Below are 27,903 nucleotides of genomic sequence, written 5' to 3' on the forward strand. Positions count from 1 at the left end.
GCTGCTCCGCCATGGAAACCCATTTCATTATCCCCCCGATGAACAGTTCTGACATGACTTACTTCCAGAGGCAGTTTGGAACTCGGTAGTGAGTGTTACATCAGAGGGCAGACCATTTTTACACGCTCCAGCACTTCACAGTCTCGTTCTGTGAGCTTGTGTGGCTTACCACTTCACAGCTGAGCCGTTGTGGCTCCTAGACGTTTCCACTTCACAATAGCAGCCCTTACAGTTGACCGGGGGCAGCTCTGGCAGGGCAGAAATTTGACTAACTGACTTGTTGGAAATGTGGTATTCTGTGACGGTGCCATGTTGAAAGTCACTGAGCTCTTCAGTAAGGCCATTCTACTGCCAATGTTTAGTCTATGGAGAATGCATGGCTGTGTGGTCAATTTAATCCACCTGTCAGCAACGGGTGTGGCTGAAATATCCGAATCCACTAATTTGAAAGGGTGTCCACATACTTTTGTATATATAGTGTACAACACTATAAAAACACTATAGTAAATACTACAGTAGTGTCTGTAAAAACACTACACTTTTTTAATATAGTAGATAATACAATATTTAGGGTGCATACACCCTGCCCATTCCCAGCCCCCATATAGAGATCGGTACCACCCGTAAGTGAGAAACCTACATGCCAAGTATAGACCATACATTATGCTCTATACAGGCTATAGAAAAGAGCTCAAGCTTTAAACTATCGGTTCAGATGCACAAGACAGACAGTCCGTCATGTTCGTGTAAACTTGTAGATTGTTTTTTTGGCCCAACGCAGTTATGAAGAGATTCTTATTTACAATGACAGCCTGCACTGTCCAAGCCCGGAAGATGCTGGGCCAATTGTGCGCCACCTTACGGGACTCCCAATCACGGCCGGTTGTGATACAGCCTGGATTCGAACCAGTGTGTCCGTAGTGATGCCTTCAAGCACTGAGATGCAGTGCCTTAGACCGCTGCGCCAGGGTGCTACCACGCAGCATATCCACGACAAGCAAGACACAGACACGCAGTCTAATTAGCAATGTAATGTTATTTTTTTAATCATCATTGCAAACCGTGGCTAAGCAGACAGGCAGTCAAAGTATTGGTGTAATTTTTCAGCAACTCTGGCTAGTGGCTCTACGATACGGCAGCAGCTACAAAGATCAGCCTACCTACAACATCACACAAAACTCAGATAGTTTTCTACTCCAATGCTGTCCTGCGTATGAAACTGCAATATCCCTTACAGCACACAGAAAAGGTTGTTAGCCTTCATAATGCCCTCGGATGTTCGTTTAAAAATCGCAAACATGGCATTTATTTCAGCTGTTGTGAAATATGAGGAAGTCTCCTGTGTGAAGTCTGGGATTGTGTGGGTATCTCTATCCAGCGGGAAAAATAAAGAAAAAAAACTCTGCAACTACGTGTGTGTGTTTTCTATTCCTGTTCGCACCTCTCCCGGTAGGCTTTACAGACACTCCCCGCCCCTTGGCTGCAACCCTTCTAATGTGTACCTTGTGCAGAGAACCCACGTGGAATTCTGTGTCTCCGGCAGCCTTTGGAACTACCGTTCTGCGGTCAAGAACGCTGAGTTCATCTCTGCCCTTCAATCCCTTGACTTTTTGTCCCTGACGGAGACATCACCTCAGAGAGCACTGTTAATCCAGCTGCTCTCTCTACATGTTTCTCTCGTAGTCCGACCGCGTCTGGTCGTCATGGTGATGGCACAGGGCTACTCATTTCTCCTAACTGGACATTTTCTCTTTTCTCCCTCTTCCACCTGTCCATCTCCCTATGCCACCTGTCCATCTCCTCTCTCACCTGTCCATCTCCCTATAACACCTGTTGTCCATCTCCTCTCTCACCTGTCCATCTCCCTATGCCACCTGTCCATCTCCCTATGCCACCTGTCCATCTCCTCTCTCACCTGTCCATCTCCCTATGCCACCTGTCCATCTCCTCTCCTACCTGTCCATCTCCTCTCTCACCTGTCCATCTCCCTCTCCACCTGTCCATCTCCTCCGTCACGTGTCCCTCTCCTCTGACCTGTTCATCTCCTCCCTCACCTGTCCATCTCCTCTCACCTCTCTCACCTGTCCATCTCCTCTCTGACCTGTCCATCTCCTCCGTCACATGTACCTCTCCTCTGCCCTGTCCATCTCCTCTCTCACCTGTCCATCTCCTCCCTCACCTCTCTGACCTGTCCATCTCCTCTCACCTGTTCATCTCCTCATTTGAATTCCATGCTGTCGCTGTCTCTTGTCCACTGAAGCTGAACATTGTTGTCATCTATCTCCCACCAGGTTCCCTGGGAGAGTTCCTCAATGAGCTGAACATTGTTGTCATCTATCGCCCACCAGGTTCCCTGGGAGAGTTCCTCAATGAGCTGAACATTGTTGTCATCTATCTCCCACCAGGTTCCCTGGGAGAGTTCCTCAATGAGCTGAACATTGTTGTCATCTATCTCCCACCAGGTTCCCTTGGAGAGTTCCTCAATGAGCTTGACACTTTGATAAGCTCATTTCCTGACGATGGCTCAGGGCTCTTCATATTTGGCGACTTCAACCTCCCGACGTCTGCTTCTATTCATTTCTTTCCATTTCTCTCTTTCTCCTCCTTGCCTCTCTTTTGACCTCACCCTTTCCCAGTCCCCTCCCACTTTCACAGTCCCCGCCCACTTTCACAGTCCCCTCCCACTTTCACAGTCCCCGCCCACTTTCACAGTCCCCTCCCACTCACAAAGCAGGCAATTTGCTTGACCTCATCGTTATTAGAGGCTGTTCTCCTACTAATCTCACCACAACTCCCCTCCAGGTCTCTGATCACTACTTAGTTTCCTTTCCTGTCTCCCTTTCCTCCAACCCTAACCACTCAGCCCTTACACAGACGGTAATGTGATGTCGTAATCTTCGCTCGCTCTCTCTCTCTCTCCCACTACTCTCTCCTCTCCTCTTCTATCGTATCATCTTTCCCTATTGCTAAATCCTTCTCCCTCCTGATTCTGCCTCTTCGAACCCTACTCTCCTTCCTTTCCACATCTCATGACTCGCACTGTTCCCTTACCTCCTGTCTCGGCCCTCCCCTCCAGCTCCATGGCTGAGTGAGTCATTGCAACCTTACAGAACAGGGCTTCTGCCTATAACCCTAGGAAACTCTTTTCCATTTTCACCCCAGTAGCTAAGATGTGGAGAAGTCTGTCCATAATAATAAAACTGTTCTGCCTTCTTAACAACACTATCAACAAGGCAGGTTCTAGTTTCTACCTTCTTAACAACACTATCAACAAGGCAGGTCCTAGTTTCTACCTTCTTAACAACACTATCAACAAGGCAGGTCCCACAGGCCCTAGTTTCTACCTTCTTAACAACACTATCAACAAGGCAGGTCCTACAGGCCCTAGTTTCTACCTTCTTAACAATACTATCAACAAGGCAGGTCCTACAGGCCCTAGTTTCTACCTTCTTAACAACACTATCAACAAGGCAGGTCCTACAGGCCCTAGTTTCTACCTTCTTAACAACACTATCAACAAGGCAGGTCCTAGTTTCTACCTTCTTAACAACACTATCAACAAGGCAGGTCCCACAGGCCCTAGTTTCTACCTTCTTAACAACACTATCAACAAGGCAGGTCCTACAGGCCCTAGTTTCTACCTTCTTAACAATACTATCAACAAGGCAGGTCCTACAGGCCCTAGTTTCTACCTTCTTAACAACACTATCAACAAGGCAGGTCCTACAGGCCCTAGTTTCTACCTTCTTAACAACACTATCAACAAGGCAGGTCCTACAGGCCCTAGTTTCTACCTTCTTAACAACACTATCAACAAGGCAGGTCCTACAGGCCCTAGTTTTGTCACACCTGGACTACTGTTCAGTCGTGTGGTCAGGTGCCACAAAGAGGAATTTAGGAAAATTGCAATTGGCTCAGAACAGGGCAGCACGGCTGGCCCTTGGATGTACACAGAGAGCTTCTATACATATTCTATACACACACTTACGCATGGGTTTTGTTATTTTATAGATATGTGGTGGTGGTGGTGGTGGAGTTGGGGCCTGAGGGCACACAGTGTGTTGTGAAATCTGTGAATGTATTGTAATGTTTTTAAAATGGTATAACTGCCTTAATTTTGCTGGACCCCAGGAAGAGTAGTGCTGACTTGGCAGATCCATATTAAATACAAAATCTCTGACCAGTAGATTATCTCTGGGAAGTAAATTATCTCTGGGCAGTAGATTTATCTATCCACTCTCTGTTTTCTCTGGGCAGTAGATGTATCTATCCACTCTCTGTTTTCTCGGGGCAATAGATTATCTCTGGGCAGTAGATTTATCTATCCACTCTCTGTTTTATCTGGGCAGTAGATTATCTCTGGGCAGTAGATTTATCTATCCACTCTCTGTTTTCTCTGGGCAGTAGATTATCTCTGGGCAGTAGATTTATCTATCCACTCTGTTTTCTCTGGGCAGTAGATTTATCTATCCACTCTGTTTTCTCTGGGCAGTAGATTTATCTATCCACTCTGTTTTCTCTGGGCAGTAGATTATCTCTGGGCAGTAGATTTATCTATCCACTCTGTTTTCTCTGGGCAGTTGATTTATCTATCCACTCTGTTTTCTCTGGGCAGTAGATTTATCTATCCACTCTGTTTTCTCTGGGCAGTAGATTATCTCTGGGCAGTAGATTTATCTATCCACTCTGTTTTCTCTGGGCAGTAGATTTATCTATCCACTCTGTTTTCTCTGGGCAGTAGATTTATCTATCCACTCTGTTTTCTCTGGGCAGTAGATTATCTCTGGGCAGTAGAGTTATCTATCCACTCTCACGACACACACTTCTTTGATGATGTGACTCGCTTACGTGGTGGAGGGAACATTCTACCATCTGTTCTGTAGAGAGGAGCTGTGGTGTCGTGTCTCCTCTCTCCTCTCCTCTCCCATGCTCTCCTCCTCCCCTCCCTACTGTGCTGTAAAATGTTTAGCAGGTTGTAAATAACAGGTGAAATGGTTTTGGGTTTGTGCTGGCATGCAGGCAGGAATTGGACACAGTACTGATTGTTTAGTGTTTCAGCCTGGCCGACTGTTGTGTGGGCGGACATGACAAACCTACTCAGCCCCTGGTCTCTGTCATCAATGCTGTCAACAGCTCACCCACCAGCTACTGGCTTCTGTACTGCTGCTCTCAAACATCTCTCTCACACACACACATAAACACACATAAACCTCACAAAATGGATGTACTTATTCAGGCATTCCTGGAAATGAGTGGAACATGTCATTGATGTTGACATTGATGGGCGGGCAATATAACGCAAACATCTAGCAACCTAAATGTTGCGTGTTTTGAATCTCATCATGGACAACTTTAGCATTTTTAGCTAATTAACAACTACTTACTACTTGTTAGCTACTTTGCAACGACTTAGCATGTTAGCTAACTCCTCCCCTAACCTTAAACCCCTGAGCCCTAATCCCTAGCATAGCTAACATTAACCACCTAGTTCATGTTAGAATTAGCCATATAGCTAATGTTCATTGGAATTCGTAACATATTGTACATTTCAGAAAATGTGTGACATACTGTATTGTATGAATTGCAATTTAAAACATTCCAGACCATAAGGATGATGGACATCCACAAATGAACGCATACCATACCGAAATGTAATGTGTTTTACTAATAGGAGTGTCCCTTATTTACATGTACTATGTCACTGTAGGTCTCCCCGAATCCAGGTTGGAAACGTAAGGATGCTTTGAGCAGTTTCTTGGGTTGATGGGTAGGTAGGCTGGCTATACGGGACATATTCAGGCGTGCATCACATGCACTTCGTAATAGCATCGTTTATTCTCTCTGTCCATAGCTCTCTCGTGGATGAAGTCACACTATGGGTTTACACTTCATTCCAGTCCGTGACAATCTGACAAATAGATGGGTGGATGACATGCTCTGACATCAGCATAGTTTATTGTACACGGACGGGAACAGTCGGCGGTTGATTCCACGGGCAGCATCTGGCAAAGTTTACTATTCAAGATCCTCTGTTTTGTTCATCTCTAGATATAATAAAACCGCGCAAGCGATGTTGGTTTCAATTTAAGACCGGTCGAGCTTTCTATCCCGTAGCTTTCGAAATCGCCATTGCTAGGAAGATTGAACCGTGCACAGTGATGAAGAGTGGGGACTGGGGCTTCCGGTGTAAAACAGGCTGTCTTTATGAAATCCATCGAGGTGCGGAACTACTGCCGATTCCTGCTCCCGCTGCATATTAGGCCTATCATAATCTATTGTTATCCGAGATGATATCCCGTACGAGTTGAAACGAATCCGACAAAACACCTGGAATATAACGAAAACCGTCTCAACCAGCCTGCTCAGCCATCCACGCTCCATTGCAAATGTCAGTTTCACTGGAAATACATCAAGTCATTTGATGGGATCTTATTTCTCGCTTATTAAAACAGAGAAGCCATTCCCGTGGGGTTTATTTCATGGGGATGTGTTCAAGACAAGAGAGAATACAAAAAGACGTCAACATCGTAATTCAAAGGAGCAAGGCAGAGAAAGACTGCCTTTTCTCTGGTGAGTGTGTGTGTAGTTAGTCAGTGGTGGTAGTGGTGTGTTCCAACCGTTAGGTTATGTGGTCTAGTGTATGTTGAGGAACACACTCATTTTACACCACTGCCTTCAATAGCAATAGCATATTCTAGACCTGACAGTTGTCAATATCATTAACAAATTAATCTAATCATTAGGCCTAAATAATTGCATTCGATAGCTGTGTTTGATGATTAAATTGGGAAAACCCAGATACCATTATAGTCTATAATTTTACATCACTGCCGTCAATAACATAAGCATCTTCTAGACTTGACAGTTGTCAATATCGTTAACAAATTAATCTAATCATAGGCCTAAATAATTGTATTCGATAGCTGTGCGTGATGATTAAATTGGGAAAACCCAGACACCATTATAGTCTATCATTACATTTTTGTCTGGCAAAACATTTGTAGGCCTTGATACGGATAGTTTGAAATGATGATAATTATTTCACATGAAGAGAAATAGGAATAGATTAATATTCTTGTCATGATGACAATAGGCTTTGGTTAAACATCCCTACAGAATATGACAGACAGACATAATATTGAAGACACCAGCCGACTGGCCCATTTGCCTATTGACGTTACCGGACATAACGTAACGGTTGTGTAAATGTGATATTGTCCGACAATTTATGCTCCTTTACATATTTGGTCAGTCAGTGGAACCCCTTTTGATGTTGCCATGGAAACTGCATTTGTTGAAGGGATTTTTTTTCCTTCTCTCCCTGTGGTTGTATCTTGCCATTGTGTAGTAGTGGATAATAACCCTCTTCTTGATTTCCGTTCTGACCGGTTCTATTTCCCCTCGTCTTGATTTCCGTTCTGACCGGTTCTATTTCCCCTCGTCTTGATTTTCGTTCTGACCGGTTCTATTTCCCCTCGTCTTGATTTCCGTTCTGACCGGTTCTATTTCCCCTCGTCTTGATTTCCGTTCTGACCGGTTCTATTTCCCCTCGTCTTGATTTTCGTTCTGACCGGTTCTATTTCACCTCGTCTTGATTTCCGTTCTGACCGGTTCTATTTCACCTCGTCTTGATTTCCGTTCTGACCGGTTCTATTTCCCCTCGTCTTGATTTCCGTTCTGACCGGTTCTATTTCCCCTCGTCTTGATTTCCGTTCTGACCGGTTCTATTTCCCCTCGTCTTGATTTCCGTTCTGACCGGTTCTATTTCCCCTCGTCTTGATTTTCGTTCTGACCGGTTCTATTTCCCCTCGTCTTGATTTCCGTTCTGACCGGTTCTATTTCCCCTCTTATTGATTTCCGTTCTGACCGGTTCTATTTCCCCTCTTATTGATTTCCGTTCTGACCGGTTCTATTTCCCCTCGTCTTGATTTCCGTTCTGACCGGTTCTATTTCACCTCGTCTTGATTTCCGTTCTGACCGGTTCTATTTCCCCTCGTCTTGATTTCCATTCTGACCGGTTCTATTTCCCCTCGTCTTGATTTCCGTTCTGACCGGTTCTATTTCCCCTCGTCTTGATTTCCGTTCTGACCGGTTCTATTTCACCTCGTCTTGATTTCCGTTCTGACCGGTTCTATTTCCCCTCTTCTTGATTTCCGTTCTGACCGGTTCTATTTCCCCTCGTCTTGATTTCCGTTCTGACCGGTTCTATTTCCCCTCGTCTTGATTTCCGTTCTGACCGGTTCTATTTCCCCTCTTATTGATTTCTGTTCTGACTGGTTCTATTTCCCCTCGTCTTGATTTCCGTTCTGACCGGTTCTATTTCCCCTCTTATTGATTTCTGTTCTGACTGGTTCTATTTCCCCTCTTATTGATTTCCGTTCTGACCGGTTCTATTTCCCCTCTTATTGATTTCTGTTCTGACTGGTTCTATTTCCCCTCTTATTGATTTCAGATTTCAGATATACTGACGCCACCTTCACCTTCACTTATTCCAAAGGCTCCAGAAGGTACAGTACAACGTTATTAGATTGTTGACCTCATTCATTCATTCTGTGCCATTGATTAAACTGTATCCTACTGGGCCATTTATTCTGTACCAATGATACACTGTGTCCTACTGGGCCATTTATTCTGTACCATTGATACACTGTATTCTACTGGGCCATTTATTCGGTACCATTGATACACTGTGTCCCACTGGGCCATTTATTATGTACCATTGATATACGGTGTCCTACTGGGCCATTTATTCTGTACCATTGATACACTGTGTTCTACTCGGCCAATCATTCTGTACCATTGATACACAGTATCCTACTCTGTACCATTGATACACAGTATCCTACTCTGTACCATTGATACACTGTGTCCTACTCTGTACCATTGATACACAGTATCCTACTGGGCCATTTATTCTGTACCATTGATACACAGTATCCTACTCTGTACCATTCATACACAGTATCCTACTGGGCCATTCATTCTGTACCATTGATACACAGTATCCTACTCTGTACCATTGATACACAGTATCCTACTGGGCCATTCATTCTGTACCATTGATACACAGTATCCTACTCTGTACCATTCATACACAGTATCCTACTCTGTACCATTGATACACAGTATCCTACTGGGCCATTCATTCTGTAGCATTGATACACAGTATCCTGCTGGGCCATTCATTCTGTACCATTGATACACAGTATCTTACTGGGCCATTGCTTGCCTACTGGTTGTCCCCAGGGCTGGTTGTTCAGTTGTTCAGGGAAATGGTTCACATGGGTTATCTAATGAATGGTGTGTGTTTCTGGGATAACGCAATTTGTCTGGACTCTGCAAGGTCCCCCCAGTTTGTGGTGTATCTGTGTGTGTGTGTGTGTGTTTAGGGGTGTGTGTGTACACCTCATGCAACTTGGTGTGTGTGTGTGTGTGTGTGTGTGTGTGTGTGTGTGTGTGTGTGTGTGTGTGTGTGTGTGTGTTTATACAGCGAGTGGGTCTGATCCTGATTGGTTAAAACCACATTTCAGCCGGTGTCTATTCCACATGTTACCACCAGCTAAATGTATGATGTTAAAATGCCTATTTACTCTGTTCCATCTGACTGTCTCATCAGCCCAGCCAGGCAATTTATAAACCTGATCTCCACTGTAAAAAGCATCTAGACATTATCTCACATTTCTTTTAGACTAACATTTCGTTTTCAAAAGCGGAGATTTGTATAAATCTTCCTGTCTGTCTCTCCGACATTTACAACATTGTTTCAATGTCCAAATTCAATCTCCATCTGTCCCATAGTAATTAACATGTCGGGAGTCGAGACGAGACAGACAGGCAGGCAGCGTTTCTCAGCCAGTCAAAATCATGAATCAGCTGACATCATTTTTATGGATATATACAAAGAAATGTCAATTGGAAAAAGGTAAAATGATGCAGCTAGTTTGCAGTCTTTCCAGTTTCAGTTTGAAGTGATTGTGTTTGCTGTGTTGTTGGCTAGCTCTGAACAACAGTGTCCTGACGAGAGAGCACATTTTCAACGCCAGGCGAAATCGCTCCTCATTAGCTCATTGTTATGGATGTTTCCAAATAAATGTCACTAGAAAACATCTTGAACTAATGCAAATGCAGCAACTTTGTTGTTATTCTGGCTGCACTTTTTGACTGTAAATTAGCCATAGTTGAAAAGCTAGCAAGCAAGGGATAAGAATGTTGCTAGCCAGAATGGTAATGCATCATTTAGAATGAACGAATGGGTCTCGTCCCATAGATACAGAACAAAAAGACTGAATGACTGGGTCGCGTCCCATAGATACAGAACAAAAAGACTGAAGGACTGGGTCTCGTCCATAGATACAGAACAAAAAGACTGAACGACTGGGTCGCGTCCCATAGATACAGAACAAAAAAGACTGAACGACTGGGTCGCGTCCCATAGATACAGAACAAAAAGACTGAACGACTGGGTCTTGTCCCATAGATACAGAACAAAAAGACTGAACGACTGGGTCGCGTCCATAGATACAGAACAACAAGACTGAATGACTGGGTCGCGTCCCATAGATACAGAACAACAAGACTGAAGGACTGGGTCGGGTCCATAGATACAGAACAAAAAGACTGAACCACTGGGTCGCGTCCCATAGATACAGAACAAAAAGACTGAACGACTGGGTCGCGTCCCATAGATACAGAACAAAAAGACTGAACGACTGGGTCTCGTCCATAGATACAGAACAAAAAGACTGAACGACTGGGTCGGGTCCATAGATACAGATCAAAAAGACTGAACGACTGGGTCGCGTCCCATAGATACAGAACAAAAAGACTGAACGACTGGGTCTCGTCCATAGATACAGAACAAAAAGACTGAACGACTGGGTCGGGTCCATAGATACAGAACAAAAAGACTGAACGACTGGGTCGCGTCTCTGGTGTAACAGTATAACTTTAGACTGTCCCCTCGCCCATACCCGGGTGCGAACCAGGGACCCTCTGCACACATCAACAACAGCCACCCTCGAAGCATCGTTACCCATCTCTCCACAAAAGCCGCGGCCCTTGCAGAGCAAGGGGAACCACTACTTCAAGGTCTCAGAGCAAGTGACGTCACCGATTGAAATGCTATTTAGCGCGCACCACCGCTAACTAAGCTAGCCGTTTCACATCCGTTACACTGGCACAGAACTGATAGAACGAACAACCAGCCGGCTTGGGTAGCGACCCTAGATTTGTGTCGGGACTAAAATATTGTGGAAGGATGAAATAATATGAATATATTCTACAAAATAACGTTTTTAATGAAAATATGTGAATCATTACTGTAATATGTTGGTAACCCGTTGTATAAAAGTGATGATGCCTGAGAAGCCGGTGTTTGGAGGACATATTGGCACGGTTTGTCAAACCTCAACTCCATCTCTGGCCTAACCACACCCATGCCAATATATCCTTTAAACACTGGCTTCTCGGGATTTATCACGTAAGTGTACACCTCTCATGACTTGCGTACCGTGTGTGTTTGTGTGTTATTCTGCGTCTGTGTCTGTGTGTTGGTTTTGCTTACCGAAGGGAACGCCACCATCTCCTGTGGTGCTTGCTGGGTAATTCCACAGGAAACAGAATTGATGATGCCTGAGAAGCCGGTGTTTGTGTGTTATTCTGTGTCTGTGTGTTGGTTTTGCTTACTGAAGGGAATGCCACCATCTCCTGTGGTGCTTGCTGGGTAATTCCACAGGAAACAGAATTGCGCTGACACTCATATTTCTTCTATTTAAATGTACGCCAAACAAAAACATTAATTTCAATGTTTAAAAACCATACAACTCTATGCACAAGGACTACTTTGAACAATTTACACGGAATGTTAAAAAAAAAAAAAACACATTTACTGGAAGAACTGTGCAGTTGCAAACTTACTGTAAAACTTACTGTAAAATTACTGTAAAATGTCCCTCAGGTTTTTATGTGACCACGTATTCCAAAAACTCTTAAAACATCTACTCTGAATTAAGATTCAATGATGTCAGCAGACGGAATAATGGGGTGTCAGCTATGACATCACACCTGGAGTTATAACAAATGTCATTTAGTTATTGGAAGTACAGTAAGTGAAGTATGATTTACACCCAGTAACAGAATTGCAGGAGGTACCGGTACAGAGTCAATGTGGAGGCTATATACAGGGGGAACCGGTATAGAGTCAATGTGGAGGCTATATACAGGGTATTACGGTACAGAGTCAATGTGGAGGCTATATACAGGGGGAACCGGTATAGAGTCAATGTGGAGGCTATATACAGGGGGTACCGGTACAGAGTCAATGTGGAGGCTATATACAGGGGGAACCGGTACAGAGTCAATGTGGAGGCTATATACAGGGGGAACCGGTACAGAGTCAATGTGGAGGCTATATACAGGGGGAACCGGTACAGAGTCAATGTGGAGGCTATATACAGGGGGAACCGGTACAGAGTCAATGTGGAGACTATATACAGGGGGAACCGGTACAGAGTCAATGTGGAGACTATATACAGGGGGTACCGGTACAGAGTCAATGTGGAGACTATATACAGGGGGTACCGATACAGAGTCAATGTGGAGGCTATATACAGGGTATTACGGTACAGAGTCAATGTGGAGGCTATATACAGGGGGTACAGGTACGGAGTCAATGTGGAGGCTATATACAGGGGGAACCGGTACAGAGTCAATGTGGAGGCTATATACAGGGGGAACCGGTACAGAGTCAATGTGGAGACTATATACAGGGGGAACCGGTACAGAGTCAATGTGGAGACTATATACAGGGGGTACCGGTACAGAGTCAATGTGGAGACTATATACAGGGGGTACCGATACAGAGTCAATGTGGAGGCTATATACAGGGGGTACCGGTACAGAGTCAATGTGGAGGCTATATACAGGGGGTATTACGGTACAGAGTCAATGTGGAGGCTATATACAGGGGGTACAGGTACAGAGTCAATGTGGAGGCTATATACAGGGGGTACCGACACAGAGTCAATGTGGAGGCTATATACAGGGGGTACAGGTACAGAGTCAATGTGGAGGCTATATACAGGGTATTACGGTACAGAGTCAATGTGGAGGCTATATACAGGGGGTACCGATACAGAGTCAATGTGGAGGCTATATACAGGGGGTACAGGTACAGAGTCAATGTGGAGGCTATATACAGGGGGTACCGATACAGAGTCAATGTGGAGGCTATATACAGGGGGTACCGGTACAGAGTCAACGTGGAGGCTATATACAGGGGGTACAGGTACAGAGTCAATGTGGAGGCTATATACAGGGTATTACGGTACAGAGTCAATGTGGAGGCTATATACAGGGGGTACCGATACAGAGTCAATGTGGAGGCTATATACAGGGGGTACAGGTACAGAGTCAATGTGGAGGCTATATACAGGGGGTACCGGTACAGAGTCAATGTGGAGACTATATACAGGGAGTACAGGTACAGAGTCAATGTGGAGACAATATACAGGGGGTACCGGTACAGAGTCAATGTGGAGGCTATATACAGGGGGAACCGGTACAGAGTCAATGTGGAGGCTATATACAGGGGGTACCGGTACAGAGTCAATGTGGAGGCTCTATACAGGGGGTACCGGTACAGAGTCAATGTGGAGGCTATATACAGGGGGTACCGGTACAGAGTCAATGTGGAGGCTATATACAGGGGGTACCGGTACAGAGTCAATGTGGAGGCTATATACAGGGGGTACCGGTACAGAGTCAATTTGGAGGCTATATACAGGGGGTACCGGTACAGAGTCAATGTGGAGGCTATATACAGGGGGTACCGGTACAGAGTCAATGTGGAGGCTATATACAGGGGGAACCGGTACAGAGTCAATGTGGAGGCTATATACAGGGGGTACCGGTACAGAGTCAATGTGGAGGCTATATACAGGGGGTACCGGTACAGAGTCAATGTGGAGGCTATATACAGGGGTTACTGGTACAGAGTCAATGTGGAGGCTATATACAGGGGGTACCGGTACATAGTCAATGTGGAGGCTATATACAGGGGGTACCGGTACAGAGTCAATGTGGAGGCTATATGCAGGGGGTACCGGTACAGAGTCAATGTGGAGGCTATATACAGGGGGTACCGGTATAGAGTCAATGTGGAGACTTTATACAGGGGGTACCGATACAGAGTCAATGTGGAGGCTATATACAGGGGGTACCGGTACAGAGTCAATGTGGAGGCTATATACAGGGTATTACGGTACAGAGTCAATGTGGAGGCTATATACAGGGGGTACCGATACAGAGTCAATGTGGAGGCTATATACAGGGGGTACAGGTACAGAGTCAATGTGGAGGCTATATACAGGGTATTACGGTACAGAGTCAATGTGGAGGCTATATACAGGGGGTACCGATACAGAGTCAATGTGGAGGCTATATACAGGGGGTACAGGTACAGAGTCAATGTGGAGGCTATATACAGGGGGTACCGATACAGAGTCAATGTGGAGGCTATATACAGGGGGTACCGGTACAGAGTCAATGTGGAGGCTATATACAGGGGGTACCGGTACAGAGTCAATGTGGAGACTATATACAGGGGGTACCGGTACAGAGTCAATGTGGAGGCTATATACAGGGGGTACCGGTACAGAGTCAATGTGGAGGCTATATACAGGGGGTACCGGTACAGAGTCAATGTGGAGGCTATATACAGGGGGTATTACGGTACAGAGTCAATGTGGAGGCTATATACAGGGGGTACAGGTACAGAGTCAATGTGGAGGCTATATACAGGGGGTACCGACACAGAGTCAATGTGGAGGCTATATACAGGGGGTACAGGTACAGAGTCAATGTGGAGGCTATATACAGGGTATTACGGTACAGAGTCAATGTGGAGGCTATATACAGGGGGTACCGATACAGAGTCAATGTGGAGGCTATATACAGGGGGTACAGGTACAGAGTCAATGTGGAGGCTATATACAGGGGGTACCGATACAGAGTCAATGTGGAGGCTATATACAGGGGGTACCGGTACAGAGTCAACGTGGAGGCTATATACAGGGGGTACAGGTACAGAGTCAATGTGGAGGCTATATACAGGGTATTACGGTACAGAGTCAATGTGGAGGCTATATACAGGGGGTACCGATACAGAGTCAATGTGGAGGCTATATACAGGGGGTACAGGTACAGAGTCAATGTGGAGGCTATATACAGGGGGTACCGGTACAGAGTCAATGTGGAGACTATATACAGGGAGTACAGGTACAGAGTCAATGTGGAGACAATATACAGGGGGTACCGGTACAGAGTCAATGTGGAGGCTATATACAGGGGGAACCGGTACAGAGTCAATGTGGAGGCTATATACAGGGGGTACCGGTACAGAGTCAATGTGGAGGCTCTATACAGGGGGTACCGGTACAGAGTCAATGTGGAGGCTATATACAGGGGGTACCGGTACAGAGTCAATGTGGAGGCTATATACAGGGGGTACCGGTACAGAGTCAATGTGGAGGCTATATACAGGGGGTACCGGTACAGAGTCAATTTGGAGGCTATATACAGGGGGTACCGGTACAGAGTCAATGTGGAGGCTATATACAGGGGGTACCGGTACAGAGTCAATGTGGAGGCTATATACAGGGGGAACCGGTACAGAGTCAATGTGGAGGCTATATACAGGGGGTACCGGTACAGAGTCAATGTGGAGGCTATATACAGGGGGTACCGGTACAGAGTCAATGTGGAGGCTATATACAGGGGTTACTGGTACAGAGTCAATGTGGAGGCTATATACAGGGGGTACCGGTACATAGTCAATGTGGAGGCTATATACAGGGGGTACCGGTACAGAGTCAATGTGGAGGCTATATGCAGGGGGTACCGGTACAGAGTCAATGTGGAGGCTATATACAGGGGGTACCGGTATAGAGTCAATGTGGAGACTTTATACAGGGGGTACCGATACAGAGTCAATGTGGAGGCTATATACAGGGGGTACCGGTACAGAGTCAATGTGGAGGCTATATACAGGGTATTACGGTACAGAGTCAATGTGGAGGCTATATACAGGGGGTACCGATACAGAGTCAATGTGGAGGCTATATACAGGGGGTACAGGTACAGAGTCAATGTGGAGGCTATATACAGGGTATTACGGTACAGAGTCAATGTGGAGGCTATATACAGGGGGTACCGATACAGAGTCAATGTGGAGGCTATATACAGGGGGTACAGGTACAGAGTCAATGTGGAGGCTATATACAGGGGGTACCGATACAGAGTCAATGTGGAGGCTATATACAGGGGGTACCGGTACAGAGTCAATGTGGAGGCTATATACAGGGGGTACCGGTACAGAGTCAATGTGGAGACTATATACAGGGGGTACCGGTACACAGTCAATGTGGAGGCTATATACAGGGGGTACCGGTACAGAGTCAATGTGGAGGCTATATACAGGGGGTACCGGTACAGAGTCAATGTGGAGGCTATATACAGGGGGTACCGGTACAGAGTCAATGTGGAGGCTATATACAGGGGGTACCGGTACAGAGTCAATGTGGAGACTATATACAGGGGGTACCGGTACAGAGTCAATGTGGAGGCTATATACAGGGGGTACCGGTACAGAGTCAATGTGGAGGCTATATACAGGGGGTACCGGTACAGAGTCAATGTGGAGGCTATATACAGGGGGTACCGGCACAGAGTCAATGTGGAGGCTATATACAGGGGGTACTGGTACAGAGTCAATGTGGAGGCTATATACAGGGGGTACCGGCACAGAGTCAATGTGGAGGCTATATACAGGGGGTACCGGTACAGAGTCAATGTGGAGGCTATATACAGGGGGTACCGGTACAGAGTCAATGTGGAGGCTATATACAGGGGGTACCGGCACAGAGTCAATGTAGAGACTATATACAGGGGGTACCGGTACAGAGTCAATGTGGAGGCTATATACAGGGGGTACCGGTACAGAGTCAATGTGGAGGCTATATACAGGGGGTACCGGTACAGAGTCAATGTGGAGGCTATATACAGGGGGAACCGGTACAGAGTCAATGTGGAGGCTATATACAGGGGGAACCGGTACAGAGTCAATGTGGAGGCTATATACAGGGGGTACCGGTACAGAGTCAATGTGGAGGCTATATACAGGGGTACCGGTACACAGTCAATGTGGAGGCTATATACAGGGGGAACCGGTACAGAGTCAATGTGGAGGCTATATACAGGGTGTTATGGTACAGAGTCAATGTGGAGGCTATATATACAGGGGGAACCGGTACAGAGTCAATGTGGAGGCTATATACAGGAGGTACCGGTACAGAGTCAATGTGGAGGTTATATACAGGGTGTTACGGTACAGAGTCAATGTGGAGGCTATATACAGGGTGTTACGGTACAGAGTCAATGTGGAGGCTATATACAGGGGGAACCTGTACAGAGTCAATGTGGAGGCTATATACAGGGGGTACCGGTACAGAGTCAATGTGGAGGCTATATACAGGGGGTACCGGTACAGAGTCAATGTGGAGGCTATATACAGGGGGTACCGGTACAGAGTCAATGTGGAGGCTATATACAGGGGGTACCGGTACAGAGTCAATGTGGAGGCTATATACAGGGGGTACCGGTACAGAGTAAATGTGGAGGCTATATACAGGGGGAACCGGTACAGAGTCAATGTGGAGGCTATATACAGGGGGTACCGTTACAGCGTCAATGTGGAGGTTATATACAGGGGGTACCGTTACAGAGTCAATGTGGAGGCTATATACAGGGGGTACCGGTACAGAGTCAATGTGGAGGCTATATACAGGGGGTACCGGTACAGAGTCAATGTGGAGGCTATATACAGGGGTACCGGTACAGAGTCAATGTGGAGGCTATATACAGGGGGTACCGGTACAGAGTCAATGTGGAGGCTATATACAGGGGGAACCGGTACAGAGTCAATGTGGAGGCTATATACAGGGGGTACCGGTACAGCTTCAATGTGGAGGCTATATACAGGAGGTACCGGTACAGAGTCAATGTGGAGGCTATATACAGGGGGAACCGGTACAGAGTCAATGTGGAGGCTATATACAGGGTGTTACGGTACAGAGTCAATGTGGAGGTTATATACAGGGTGTTACGGTACAGAGTCAATGTGGAGGCTATATACAGGGTGTTACGGTACAGAGTCAATGTGGAAGCTATGTACAGGGTGTTACGGTACAGAGTCAATGTGGAGGCTATATACAGGGGGTACCGGTACAGAGCCAATGTGCGGGGGCACCGGTGTCGAGGTAGTTGAGACAATATGTTCATGTATTTAGAGTTATTTGTGACTATGCATAGATAATAACAGAGAGTAGCAGCAGTGGGGGAAGGGGGGGAGGGCAATGCAAATAGTCTGGGTAGCCATTTGATTATCTGTTCAGGAGTCTTATGGCTTAGGGGGTAGAAGCTGTTAAGAAGCCTCTTGGACCTAGACTTGGCGCTCCGATACCGCTTACCGTACGGTAGCAGAGAGTCTATGACTAGGGTGGCTGTCTATGACTAGGGTGGCTGTCTATGACTAGGGTGGCTGTCTATGACTAGGGTGGCTGTCTATGACTAGGGTGGCTGCCTATGACTAGGGTGGCTGTCTATGACTAGGGTGGCTGTCTATGACTAGGGTGGCTGTCTATGACTAGGGTGGCTGTCTATGACTAGGGTGGCTGTCTATGACTAGGGTGGCTGTCTATGACTGGGGTGGCTGTCTATGACTAGGGTGGCTGTCTATGACTAGGGTGGCTGTCTATGACTAGGGTGGCTGTCTATGACTAGGGTGGCTGTCTATGACTAGGGTGGCTGGAGTCTTTGATGATTTTTAGGGCCTTCCTCCGACACCGCCTGGTATAGGCCTTGACTTTTAACACATTTTGTTGTTGTTACTGGCCTCTACACACAATACCCCCATAATGTCAAAGTGGAATGATGTTTTTCGAAATTTGTACAAATTAATACAAAATGAAAATTTGAAATTTATTGAGTCTTTAAAGATTCAAGCCCTTTCTTATGGCAAGCCTAAATATGTTTGGGAGTAAATATGTGCTTAACAAGTCACATAATAAGTTGCATGGACTCACTCTGTGTACAATAATAGTGTTTAACATAATTTTTGAATGACTACCTCATCTCTGTACCCCACACATTCAATTATCTGTAAGGTCCCTCAGTCGAGCAGTGAATTTCAAACACAGATTCAACCACAAAGACCAGGGAGGTTTTCCAATGCCTCGTAAAGAAGGGCACCTATTGGTAGATGGGTCAAAATAAAATAAAAACAGACATTGAATATACCCTTTGAGCAAGTGAAGTTATTAATTACACTTTGGATGGTGTATCAATACACCCAGTCACTACAAAGATACAGGCGTCCTTCCTAACTCAGTTGCCGGAGAGGAAGGAAACTGCTCAGAGATTTCACTATGAGGCCAATGGTGACTTTAAAACAGTTACAGAGTTTAATGGCTGTGATAGGAGAAAACTGAGGATGGATCAACAACATTGTAGTTACTCCACAATACTAACCTAAATGACAGAGTGAAAAGAAGGTATTCTGTACAGAATAAAATTTTTTCAAAACATGTACCCTGTTTGCAACAAGGCACTAAAGTAAAACTGTAAAAAATTGGCAAAGCAATTCACTTTTTGTCCTGAATACAAAATGTTATGTTTGGGGCAAATCCTATACAACACATTATTGAGTCCTACTCTCCATATTTTCAAGCATAGTGATGGCTGCATCACGTTATGGGTATACTTGACTACAATGACCATAATCTATTGCGGCAGTAATTTCCGGCTCAGGCAGGTCAGAGAGGAAGAGGCGAACCGAGAGCTTTAACTTAAGCCAAAATCTGTCCATAATAAGCACAATGCGTTTCTATGGGCTTATTCTGGACCTAAGCAAGTCCCCTGCATTCCCACCTTTTGGACAGCGACTCCCATTGTAAGGGAGGAGACATGGGCATCTCGTCATTATATACAGATCTCTGGACGGATATACTTTAACACATAGGATAGGTACACACAGACCACACACAACACAACGATGAGGGACCGAGACCGTTCGTGAAAGTAGGTCTTATCTACTTTGAAGAACTAGTCAAATGATTTGGTCAGACAGCAGCATACTTAGGCAGGCTAGCTAAATAGGATGACAACAGACAGTACAGTATGGGGGGAACAGAGATAACTGTCTGGTTGACTGCTACTGCCTGGGCAGAGATGAGATGATGACTTTAAGGAATGATAAAGTCATAAAATCAGACCTAAATAATCTGATAACTGAAATAATGTATTATTTAATAGTAATTGACTCTTTCTCTATGGATGTCGACCCAATGTGGATCTGACAGACACAATGGAATATTTTAAATGTTTTGGCAATTGAATGTTCACTGTTTTTGCCTTTGGAAATTCAATTTAAAAAAAAATAATGTCATTATTTGATAATGTAGTTAATGTTTTGTTTTTTAATGATCTAAATCAAAAAGCGTGATTATTTTGTAATAATAATAACCGAAACCGAAACGACATCAAAAAGCACTAGTCGCTCAGCACTCGTGATGGTTCTTACTAGACAGAGGCCATGAAGCTATTTATAGTCTTAGCCACAGTGGTAAATCAGCCAGTTCCCTGTTTCGAAGCACAGTCAGTCCAGCGTAACTGACTTTATAGTAAAGACTGTGTCTTTGTTTTGAAGCACAGTCAAGCAAACATACGATTGTCTTTCGAGAGAAAGCTTTTTTGACCCAAGAGCCAATCGTAATTGTGTAATAACGTCTTGGAGAGATCTGAGTTTTTTTTTTTATGTTGACGTCTATAAACAGGAAGTCATATAACCCAATTGTGTATGATAGTATCACCTTAATGATGTCTGTTAACAGGAAGTCATACAACCCCATTGTGTATGATAGTATCACCTTAATTATGTCTGTAAACAGGAAGTCACATAACCCCATTGTGTATGATAGTATCACCTTAATGATGTCTGTAAGCAGGAAGTTACAACCCCGTTGTGTATGATAGTATCACCTTAATGATGTCTGTAAACAGGAAGTCATACAACCCCATTGTGGGGTATCACCTTAATGACTACATCTCCTCTGTCCAGACCCCTAGTACCCTAGTACCCTAGTACCCTAAACAAAGACTACATCTCCTCTGTCCAGACCCCTAGTACCCTAAACAATGACTACATCTCCTCTGTCCAGACCCCTAGTACCCTAGTACCCTAAACAATGACCACATCTCCTCTGTCCAGACCCCTTGACTACATCTACTCTGTCCAGACCCCTTGACTACATCTCCTCTGTCCAGACCCACACGGTCACACCTCCATCCCTAGTATCTGCATTATTGTTTGCCACTTGGCCTTAAATTGTCCAACATATTATTATTTTTTGGTCGCCCATGATATTTCAATAATAAATCATTATATATATTTTTATGTGTTTATGATAGATTGTTTTTCAAGTTTTTAGTATTTGTTTTTTCAAGATGCTCACTACACCCCCATATGCCATGTCTAGAAACATGCAGACAAACGGATTAAAAGTAAAGCCCCCTTAAATTTAAATAGAGGGAGAGAGAGACGGAGAGAGAGACAGAGAGAGAGAGAGAGACAGAGAGCGAGACAGAGAGAGAGAGAGAGCGAGAGAGAGCGAGAGAGAGCGAGACTGAGAGAGAGAGACAGAGACTGAGAGAGAGAGAGACAGAGAGACTGAGAGAGAGAGAGAGACAGAGAGAGAGAGAGACAGAGAGACTGAGAGACAGAGAGAGAGAGAGAGAGACAGAGACTGACAGAGAGAGAGACTGACAGAGAGAGATAGAGACAGAGAGAGAGAGAGACAGAGAGAGAGAGAGACAGAGAGACTGAGAGAGAGAGAGAGACTGACAGAGAGACTGACAGAGAGACTGAGAGACAGAGAGAGAGAGAGAGACAGAGAGACTGACAGAGAGAGAGACTGACAGAGAGAGAGACAGAGAGACTATGGTAGAACCAGGAAGTCACATGTACCGAAATAGACCTACAGTACTACACACACACTAGTGCTTGGCGGTACACCATATTTTACCATTTGCTGGTAGTGATGCACAGACTTGTTTGGTTTTTTTTACTTTACCTTCTATAGAAGTATTTCAATGTTTGGTTTGTTAAATGTGATACGCAACTCTGGCACATGTAATATCCGTTTGCTACTTGCAAGTCGCTGCTCTCCCTGTCCTCCTGCATGGAGCTTCTCACACCAAGCCCCGCCCCCCCCCCCCTGTCACTCAAGGAGATCCACAGAGTCACGACAGATACTGGATAGAATGACCAGAGGTCTCCGCCCCTAACAATGGGATTTGTTGCCCCACCTATACCTCAATGGCCCTGTTAGGATTGGCTTCTTGTTCTGAAATAGCTCAGATGAGGATACGGCAGCAGAGAACAGCACAGCATGTATATCCAATCATTTACGGGATTGTTTTCAAGCCTTTTTATACAAAATCATTTATGGTCTTCAAGTCTTCCCTCATTTCTCCCAGATTATATGGGTGTTTATGTGGCTTTCTTTAAAAAATATGAACAGCCTGATCACTAGAAATAACCCAAGCGTGTTTCTCAGACCACTGCGGCTACGGCAGATCACAATGCTCATCCCCAAACATTAACCTCAACCACTTGGAATTAATGAAACTGTTGTTTCTGTTTTAACCATGTAACCAGGCAGACGTAACCCTGGAACCAGGCAGCGGTAACCTTGTAACTACGCAGCAGTAACCCTGGAACCAGGCAGCGGTAACCTTGTAACCAGGCAGCAGTAACCCTGTAACCAGGCAGCAGTAACCCTGTAACCAGGCAGCAGTAACCCTGTAACCAGGCAGCAGTAACCCTGTAACCAGGCAGCAGTAACCCTGTAACCAGGCAGCCGTAACCCTGTAACTACGCAGCAGTAACCCTGTAACCAGGCAGCAGTAACCCTGTAACTACGCAGCAGTAACCCTGTAACCAGGCAGCAGTAACCCTGTAACCAGGCAGCAGTAACCCTGTAACTATGCAGCAGTAACCCTGTAACCAGGCAGCAGTCACCCTGTAACCAGGCAGCAGTAACCCTGTAACCACGCAGACGTAACCCTGTAACCAGGCAGACGTAAACCTGTAACCAGGCAGCAGTAACCCTGTAACCAGGCAGCAGTAACCCTGTAACCAGGCAGCAGTAACCCTGTAACCAGGCTGCAGTAACCCTGTAACCAGGCAGCAGTAACCCTGTAACCAGGCAGCAGTAACCCTGTAACCAGGCAGCAGTAACCCTGTAACCAGGCAGTAGTAACCCTGTAACCAGGCAGCAGTAACCCTGTAACCAGGCAGCAGTAACCCTGTAATCAGGCAGCAGTAACCCTGTAACTACGCAGCAGTAACCTTGCAACTACGCAGCAGTAACCCTGTAACCAGGCAGCAGTAACCCTGTAACCAGGCAGCAGTAACCCTGTAACCAGCAGTAACCCTGTAACCAGGCAGCAGTAACCCTGTAACCAGGCAGCAGTAACCCTGTAACCAGGCAGCAGTAACCCTGTAACCAGGCAGCAGTAACCCTGTAACCAGGCAGCAGTAACCATGTAACTATGCAGCAGTAACCCTGTAACCAGGCAGCAGTAACCCTGTAACCAGGCAGCAGTAACCCTGTAACCAGGCAGCAGTAACCTTGTAACTACGCAGCAGTAACCCTGTAACCAGGCAGCAGTAACCCTGTAACCAGGCAGCAGTAACCCTGTAACCAGGCAGCAGTAACCCTGTAACCAGGCAGCAGTAACCCTGTAACTATGCAGCAGTAACCCTGTAACCAGGCAGCAGTAACCCTGTAACCAGGCAGCAGTAACCCTGTAACCAGGCAGCAGTAACCTTGTAACTACGCAGCAGTAACCCTGTAACCAGGCAGCAGTAACCCTGTAACCAGGCAGCAGTAACCCTGTAACCAGGCAGCAGTAACCCTGTAACCAGGCAGCCGTAACCCTGTAACTACGCAGCAGTAACCCTGTAACCAGGCAGCAGTAACCCTGTAACTACACAGCAGTAACCCTGTAACCAGGCAGCAGTAACCCTGTAACCAGGCAGCAGTAACCCTGTAACTATGCAGCAGTAACCCTGTAACCAGGCAGCAGTCACCCTGTAACCAGGCAGCAGTAACCCTGTAACCAGGCAGCAGTAACCCTGTAACCAGGCAGCAGTAACCCTGTAACCAGGCAGCAGTAACCCTGTAACCAGGCAGCAGTAACCCTGTAACCAGGCAGACGTAACCCTGTAACCAGGCAGACGTAACCCTGTAACCAGGCAGACGTAAGTAACCCTGTAACCAGGCAGCAGTAACCCTGTAACCAGGCAGCAGTAACCCTGTAACCAGGCAGCAGTAACCCTGTAACCAGGCTGCAGTAACCCTGTAACCAGGCAGCAGTAACCCTGTAACCAGGCAGCAGTAACCCTGTAACCAGGCAGCAGTAACCCTGTAACCAGGCAGCAGTAACCCTGTAACCAGGCAGCAGTAACCCTGTAACCAGGCAGACGTAACCCTGTAACCAGGCAGACGTAACCCTGTAACCAGGCAGACGTAACCCTGTAACCAGGCAAACGTAAGTAACCCTGTAACCAGGCAGCAGTAACCCTGTAACCAGGCAGCAGTAACCCTGTAACCAGGCAGCAGTAACCCTGTAACCAGGCTGCAGTAATCCTGTAACCAGGCAGCAGTAACCCTGTAACCAGGCAGCAGTAACCATGTAACCAGGCAGCAGTAACCCTGTAACCAGGCAGCAGTAACCCTGTAACCAGGCAGCAGTAACCCTGTAACCAGGCAGCAGTAACCCTGTAACCAGGCTGCAGTAACCCTGTAACCAGGCAGCAGTAACCCTGTAACCAGGCAGCAGTAACCCTGTAACCAGGCAGCTGTAACCCTGTAACCAGGCAGCAGTAACCCTGTAACCAGGCAGCAGTAACCCTGTAACCAGGCAGCAGTAACCCTGTAACCAGGCAGCAGTAACCCTGTAACCAGGCAGCAGTAACCCTGTAACCAGGCAGCAGTAACCCTGTAACCAGGCAGCAGTAACCCTGTAACCAGGCAGCAGTAACCCTGTAACCAGGCAGCTGTAACCCTGTAACCAGGCAGCAGTAACCCTGTAACCAGGCAGCAGTAACCCTGTAACCAGGCAGCAGTAACCCTGTAACCAGGCAGCTGTAACCCTGTAACCAGGCAGCAGTAACCCTGTAACCAGGCAGCAGTAACCCTGTAACCAGGCAGCAGTAACCCTGTAACCAGGCAGCAGTAACCCTGTAACCAGGCAGCAGTAACCCTGTAACCAGGCAGCAGTAACCCTGTAACCAGGCAGCAGTAACCCTGTAACCAGGCAGCAGTAACCCTGTAACCAGGCAGCTGTAACCCTGTAACCAGGCAGCAGTAACCCTGTAACCAGGCAGCAGTAACCCTGTAACTACGCAGAATTAATCCGTCAGAAATAGAAGTTCATCCATAATACGTTGAATTTCGAAGAGAAACTATGAGCTGGGCGATATGAACAAAAAGAGTTAACATAAATTAACATAAATTAACATAAAGAGTTTTTAGGGGAGGCACTAGAGCTGGGCGATATGGACAAAAAGAGTTAACATAAATTAACATAAATTAACATAAAGCGTTTTTAGGGGAGGCACTAGATCTCTGGGGGGCGATATGGACAAAAAGTTATAGCGCGATAAATGTAACTATTTTGCTTGATAACAACAAATACAGCCATCTTTTATTTATTTTTATGGCGAGTTACTTTACATTAGTGGCAGAGCTCTGGACAATTCCCTTCCAGTGCCAAATAAGAAAACTGAGGTGGTAAACTATGATTAAAAAAGTAATATATACCAAGAAATGAATGTGCATTTTCGCTACACTCGCATTAACATCTGCTAACCATGTGTATGTGACAAATAAAAATTTGATTTGATTTTGATTTGACTGATATTTTGATGTGCAAACCTGTCAAAATAGGATCCAGAATTATCAGATTTTATTTTTGTCTCTTCTGAGAAATTCGCCGACATCTTTGTGCATATTGCACTATAGTGTTACCTGATCTCGTTGGTGGTAGGAAGAGTGGACCAAAGTGCAGCGTGGAAAGCGTTCATGATTATTTTATTCAAAAACACTCAAACAAAAATAACAAACGCGAAAACGAAAGCGCACAGTTCTGTCAGGCCCCCCCAAAAAAACACTAAACAAGAAAACAAGATCCCACAAAACCCAAAATGAAAATGACAACTATTGTATGATTCCCAATCAGAGACAACGATAGACAGCTGCCTCTGATTGGGAACCACATTCGGCCAAAAACAGAGAAATAGAAAACATAGACTTTCCCACCCGAGTCACACCCTGACTAGGTGTGACTCGGGATCTCTAAGGTCAGGGCGTGACATATAGACTGTATTATACACCACCTGAAGAAGGGGACATCAAAACACCTGGCTAAATTACTCTAATTATTATATAATTGGTACAAAACCATGTTGGCTAATTGATTCATCTATCAGTAAATGTAGGCTAATTGATTCATCTATCAGTAAATGTAGGCTAATTGATTCATCTATCAGTAAATGTAGGCTAATTGATTCATCTCAGTAAATGTAGGCTAATTGATTCATCTATCAGTAAATGTAAGCTAATTGATTAATCTATCAGTAAATGTAGGCTAATTGATTCATCTATCAGTAAATGTAAGCTAATTGATTCATCTATCAGTAAATGTAGGCTAATTGATTCATCTATCAGTAAATGTAAGCTAATTGATTCATCTATCAGTAAATGTAAGCTAATTGATTAATCTATCAGTAAATGTAGGCTAATTGATTCATCTATCAGTAAATGTAGGCTAATTGATTCATCTATGAGTAAATGTAGGCTAATTGATTCATCTATCAGTAAGTGTAGGCTAATTGATTCATCTATCAGTAAATGTAGGCTAATTGATTCATCTATCAGTAAATGTAGGCTAATTGATTCATCTATCAGTAAATGTAGGCTAATAAAATGAAAATTTTCCAGTGTTAGGCCTGGCTACTTGATGTAAGCCTATTCCCTATAAATGGCACGCTCTGCTCTGCTACTTGATGTAAGCCTATTCACTATAAATGGCACGCTCTGCTCTGCTACTTGATGTAAGCCTATTCACTATAAATGGCACGCTCTGCTCTTCTACTTGATGTAAGCCTATTCACTATAAATGGCTCTGCTCCGCTTCGCCGTCGCATCAATACCATATTATTACCTTTCTTCGGTTGTAAAGTGGTGCCATTACCTCAATATTCATAGGTGAGAAATACATTATATACTCAACAGAACGCTGTGACACTCCTTTCTGTAACTAAAACAACAGCAGTTCATTGAAAACTGTATTTTTTTCCCCCACCCCCCCGCAGTAGCATTTTGAGAAACTGTCATATAGGCTTGTGCTTCCCAGAATGCTTCTCTCCCTCCTCTGTGCACACATTTAGGAGAGGGAGTGAGTCAGCGGCCGACAGCCGGCAGACGCCTCACAAGTCCTCAACTGGCAACTTCATAAAATAGTAGCTGCAAAAAACACCAGTTTCAACGTCAACAGTGAAGAGGCGACTCCGGGATGCTGTCCTTCTAGGCAGAGTTCCTCTGTCCAGTCTCAACGTCAACAGTGAAGAGGCGACTCCGGGATGCTGTCCTTCTAGGCAGAGTTCCTCTGTCCAGTCTCAACGTCAACAGTGAAGAGGCGACTCCGGGATGCTGTCCTTCTAGGCAGAGTTCCTCTGTCCAGTCTCAACGTCAACAGTGAAGAGGCGACTCCGGGATGCTG

General features: G+C 45.5%; 1 protein-coding gene across 2 annotated transcripts in view; it reads left to right on the forward strand.

The window, feature by feature from the left end:
- The first annotated feature begins 4,266 nt into the window (after window positions 1–4,266).
- LOC110525071 (protein mono-ADP-ribosyltransferase PARP8) overlaps window positions 4,267–27,903 on the forward strand; it is a 122,519-nt gene continuing 98,882 nt past the window's right edge. Inside the window, exons 1-2 of one of the 2 annotated variants that reach the window (XM_036979215.1) lie at window positions 4,267–6,570; window positions 8,453–8,507. In XM_036979215.1, the coding sequence (XP_036835110.1) occupies window positions 6,480–6,570; window positions 8,453–8,507 (146 nt within the window). In that variant the 5' untranslated portion in view covers window positions 4,267–6,479. The remainder of the gene's footprint in view (window positions 6,571–8,452; window positions 8,508–27,903) is intronic. The other variant, XM_036979216.1, reaches the window with a different exon arrangement.

The sequence above is a fragment of the Oncorhynchus mykiss genome, chromosome 6 (genome assembly GCF_013265735.2).
Source record: "Oncorhynchus mykiss isolate Arlee chromosome 6, USDA_OmykA_1.1, whole genome shotgun sequence".
Lineage (NCBI taxonomy): Eukaryota > Metazoa > Chordata > Actinopteri > Salmoniformes > Salmonidae > Oncorhynchus > Oncorhynchus mykiss.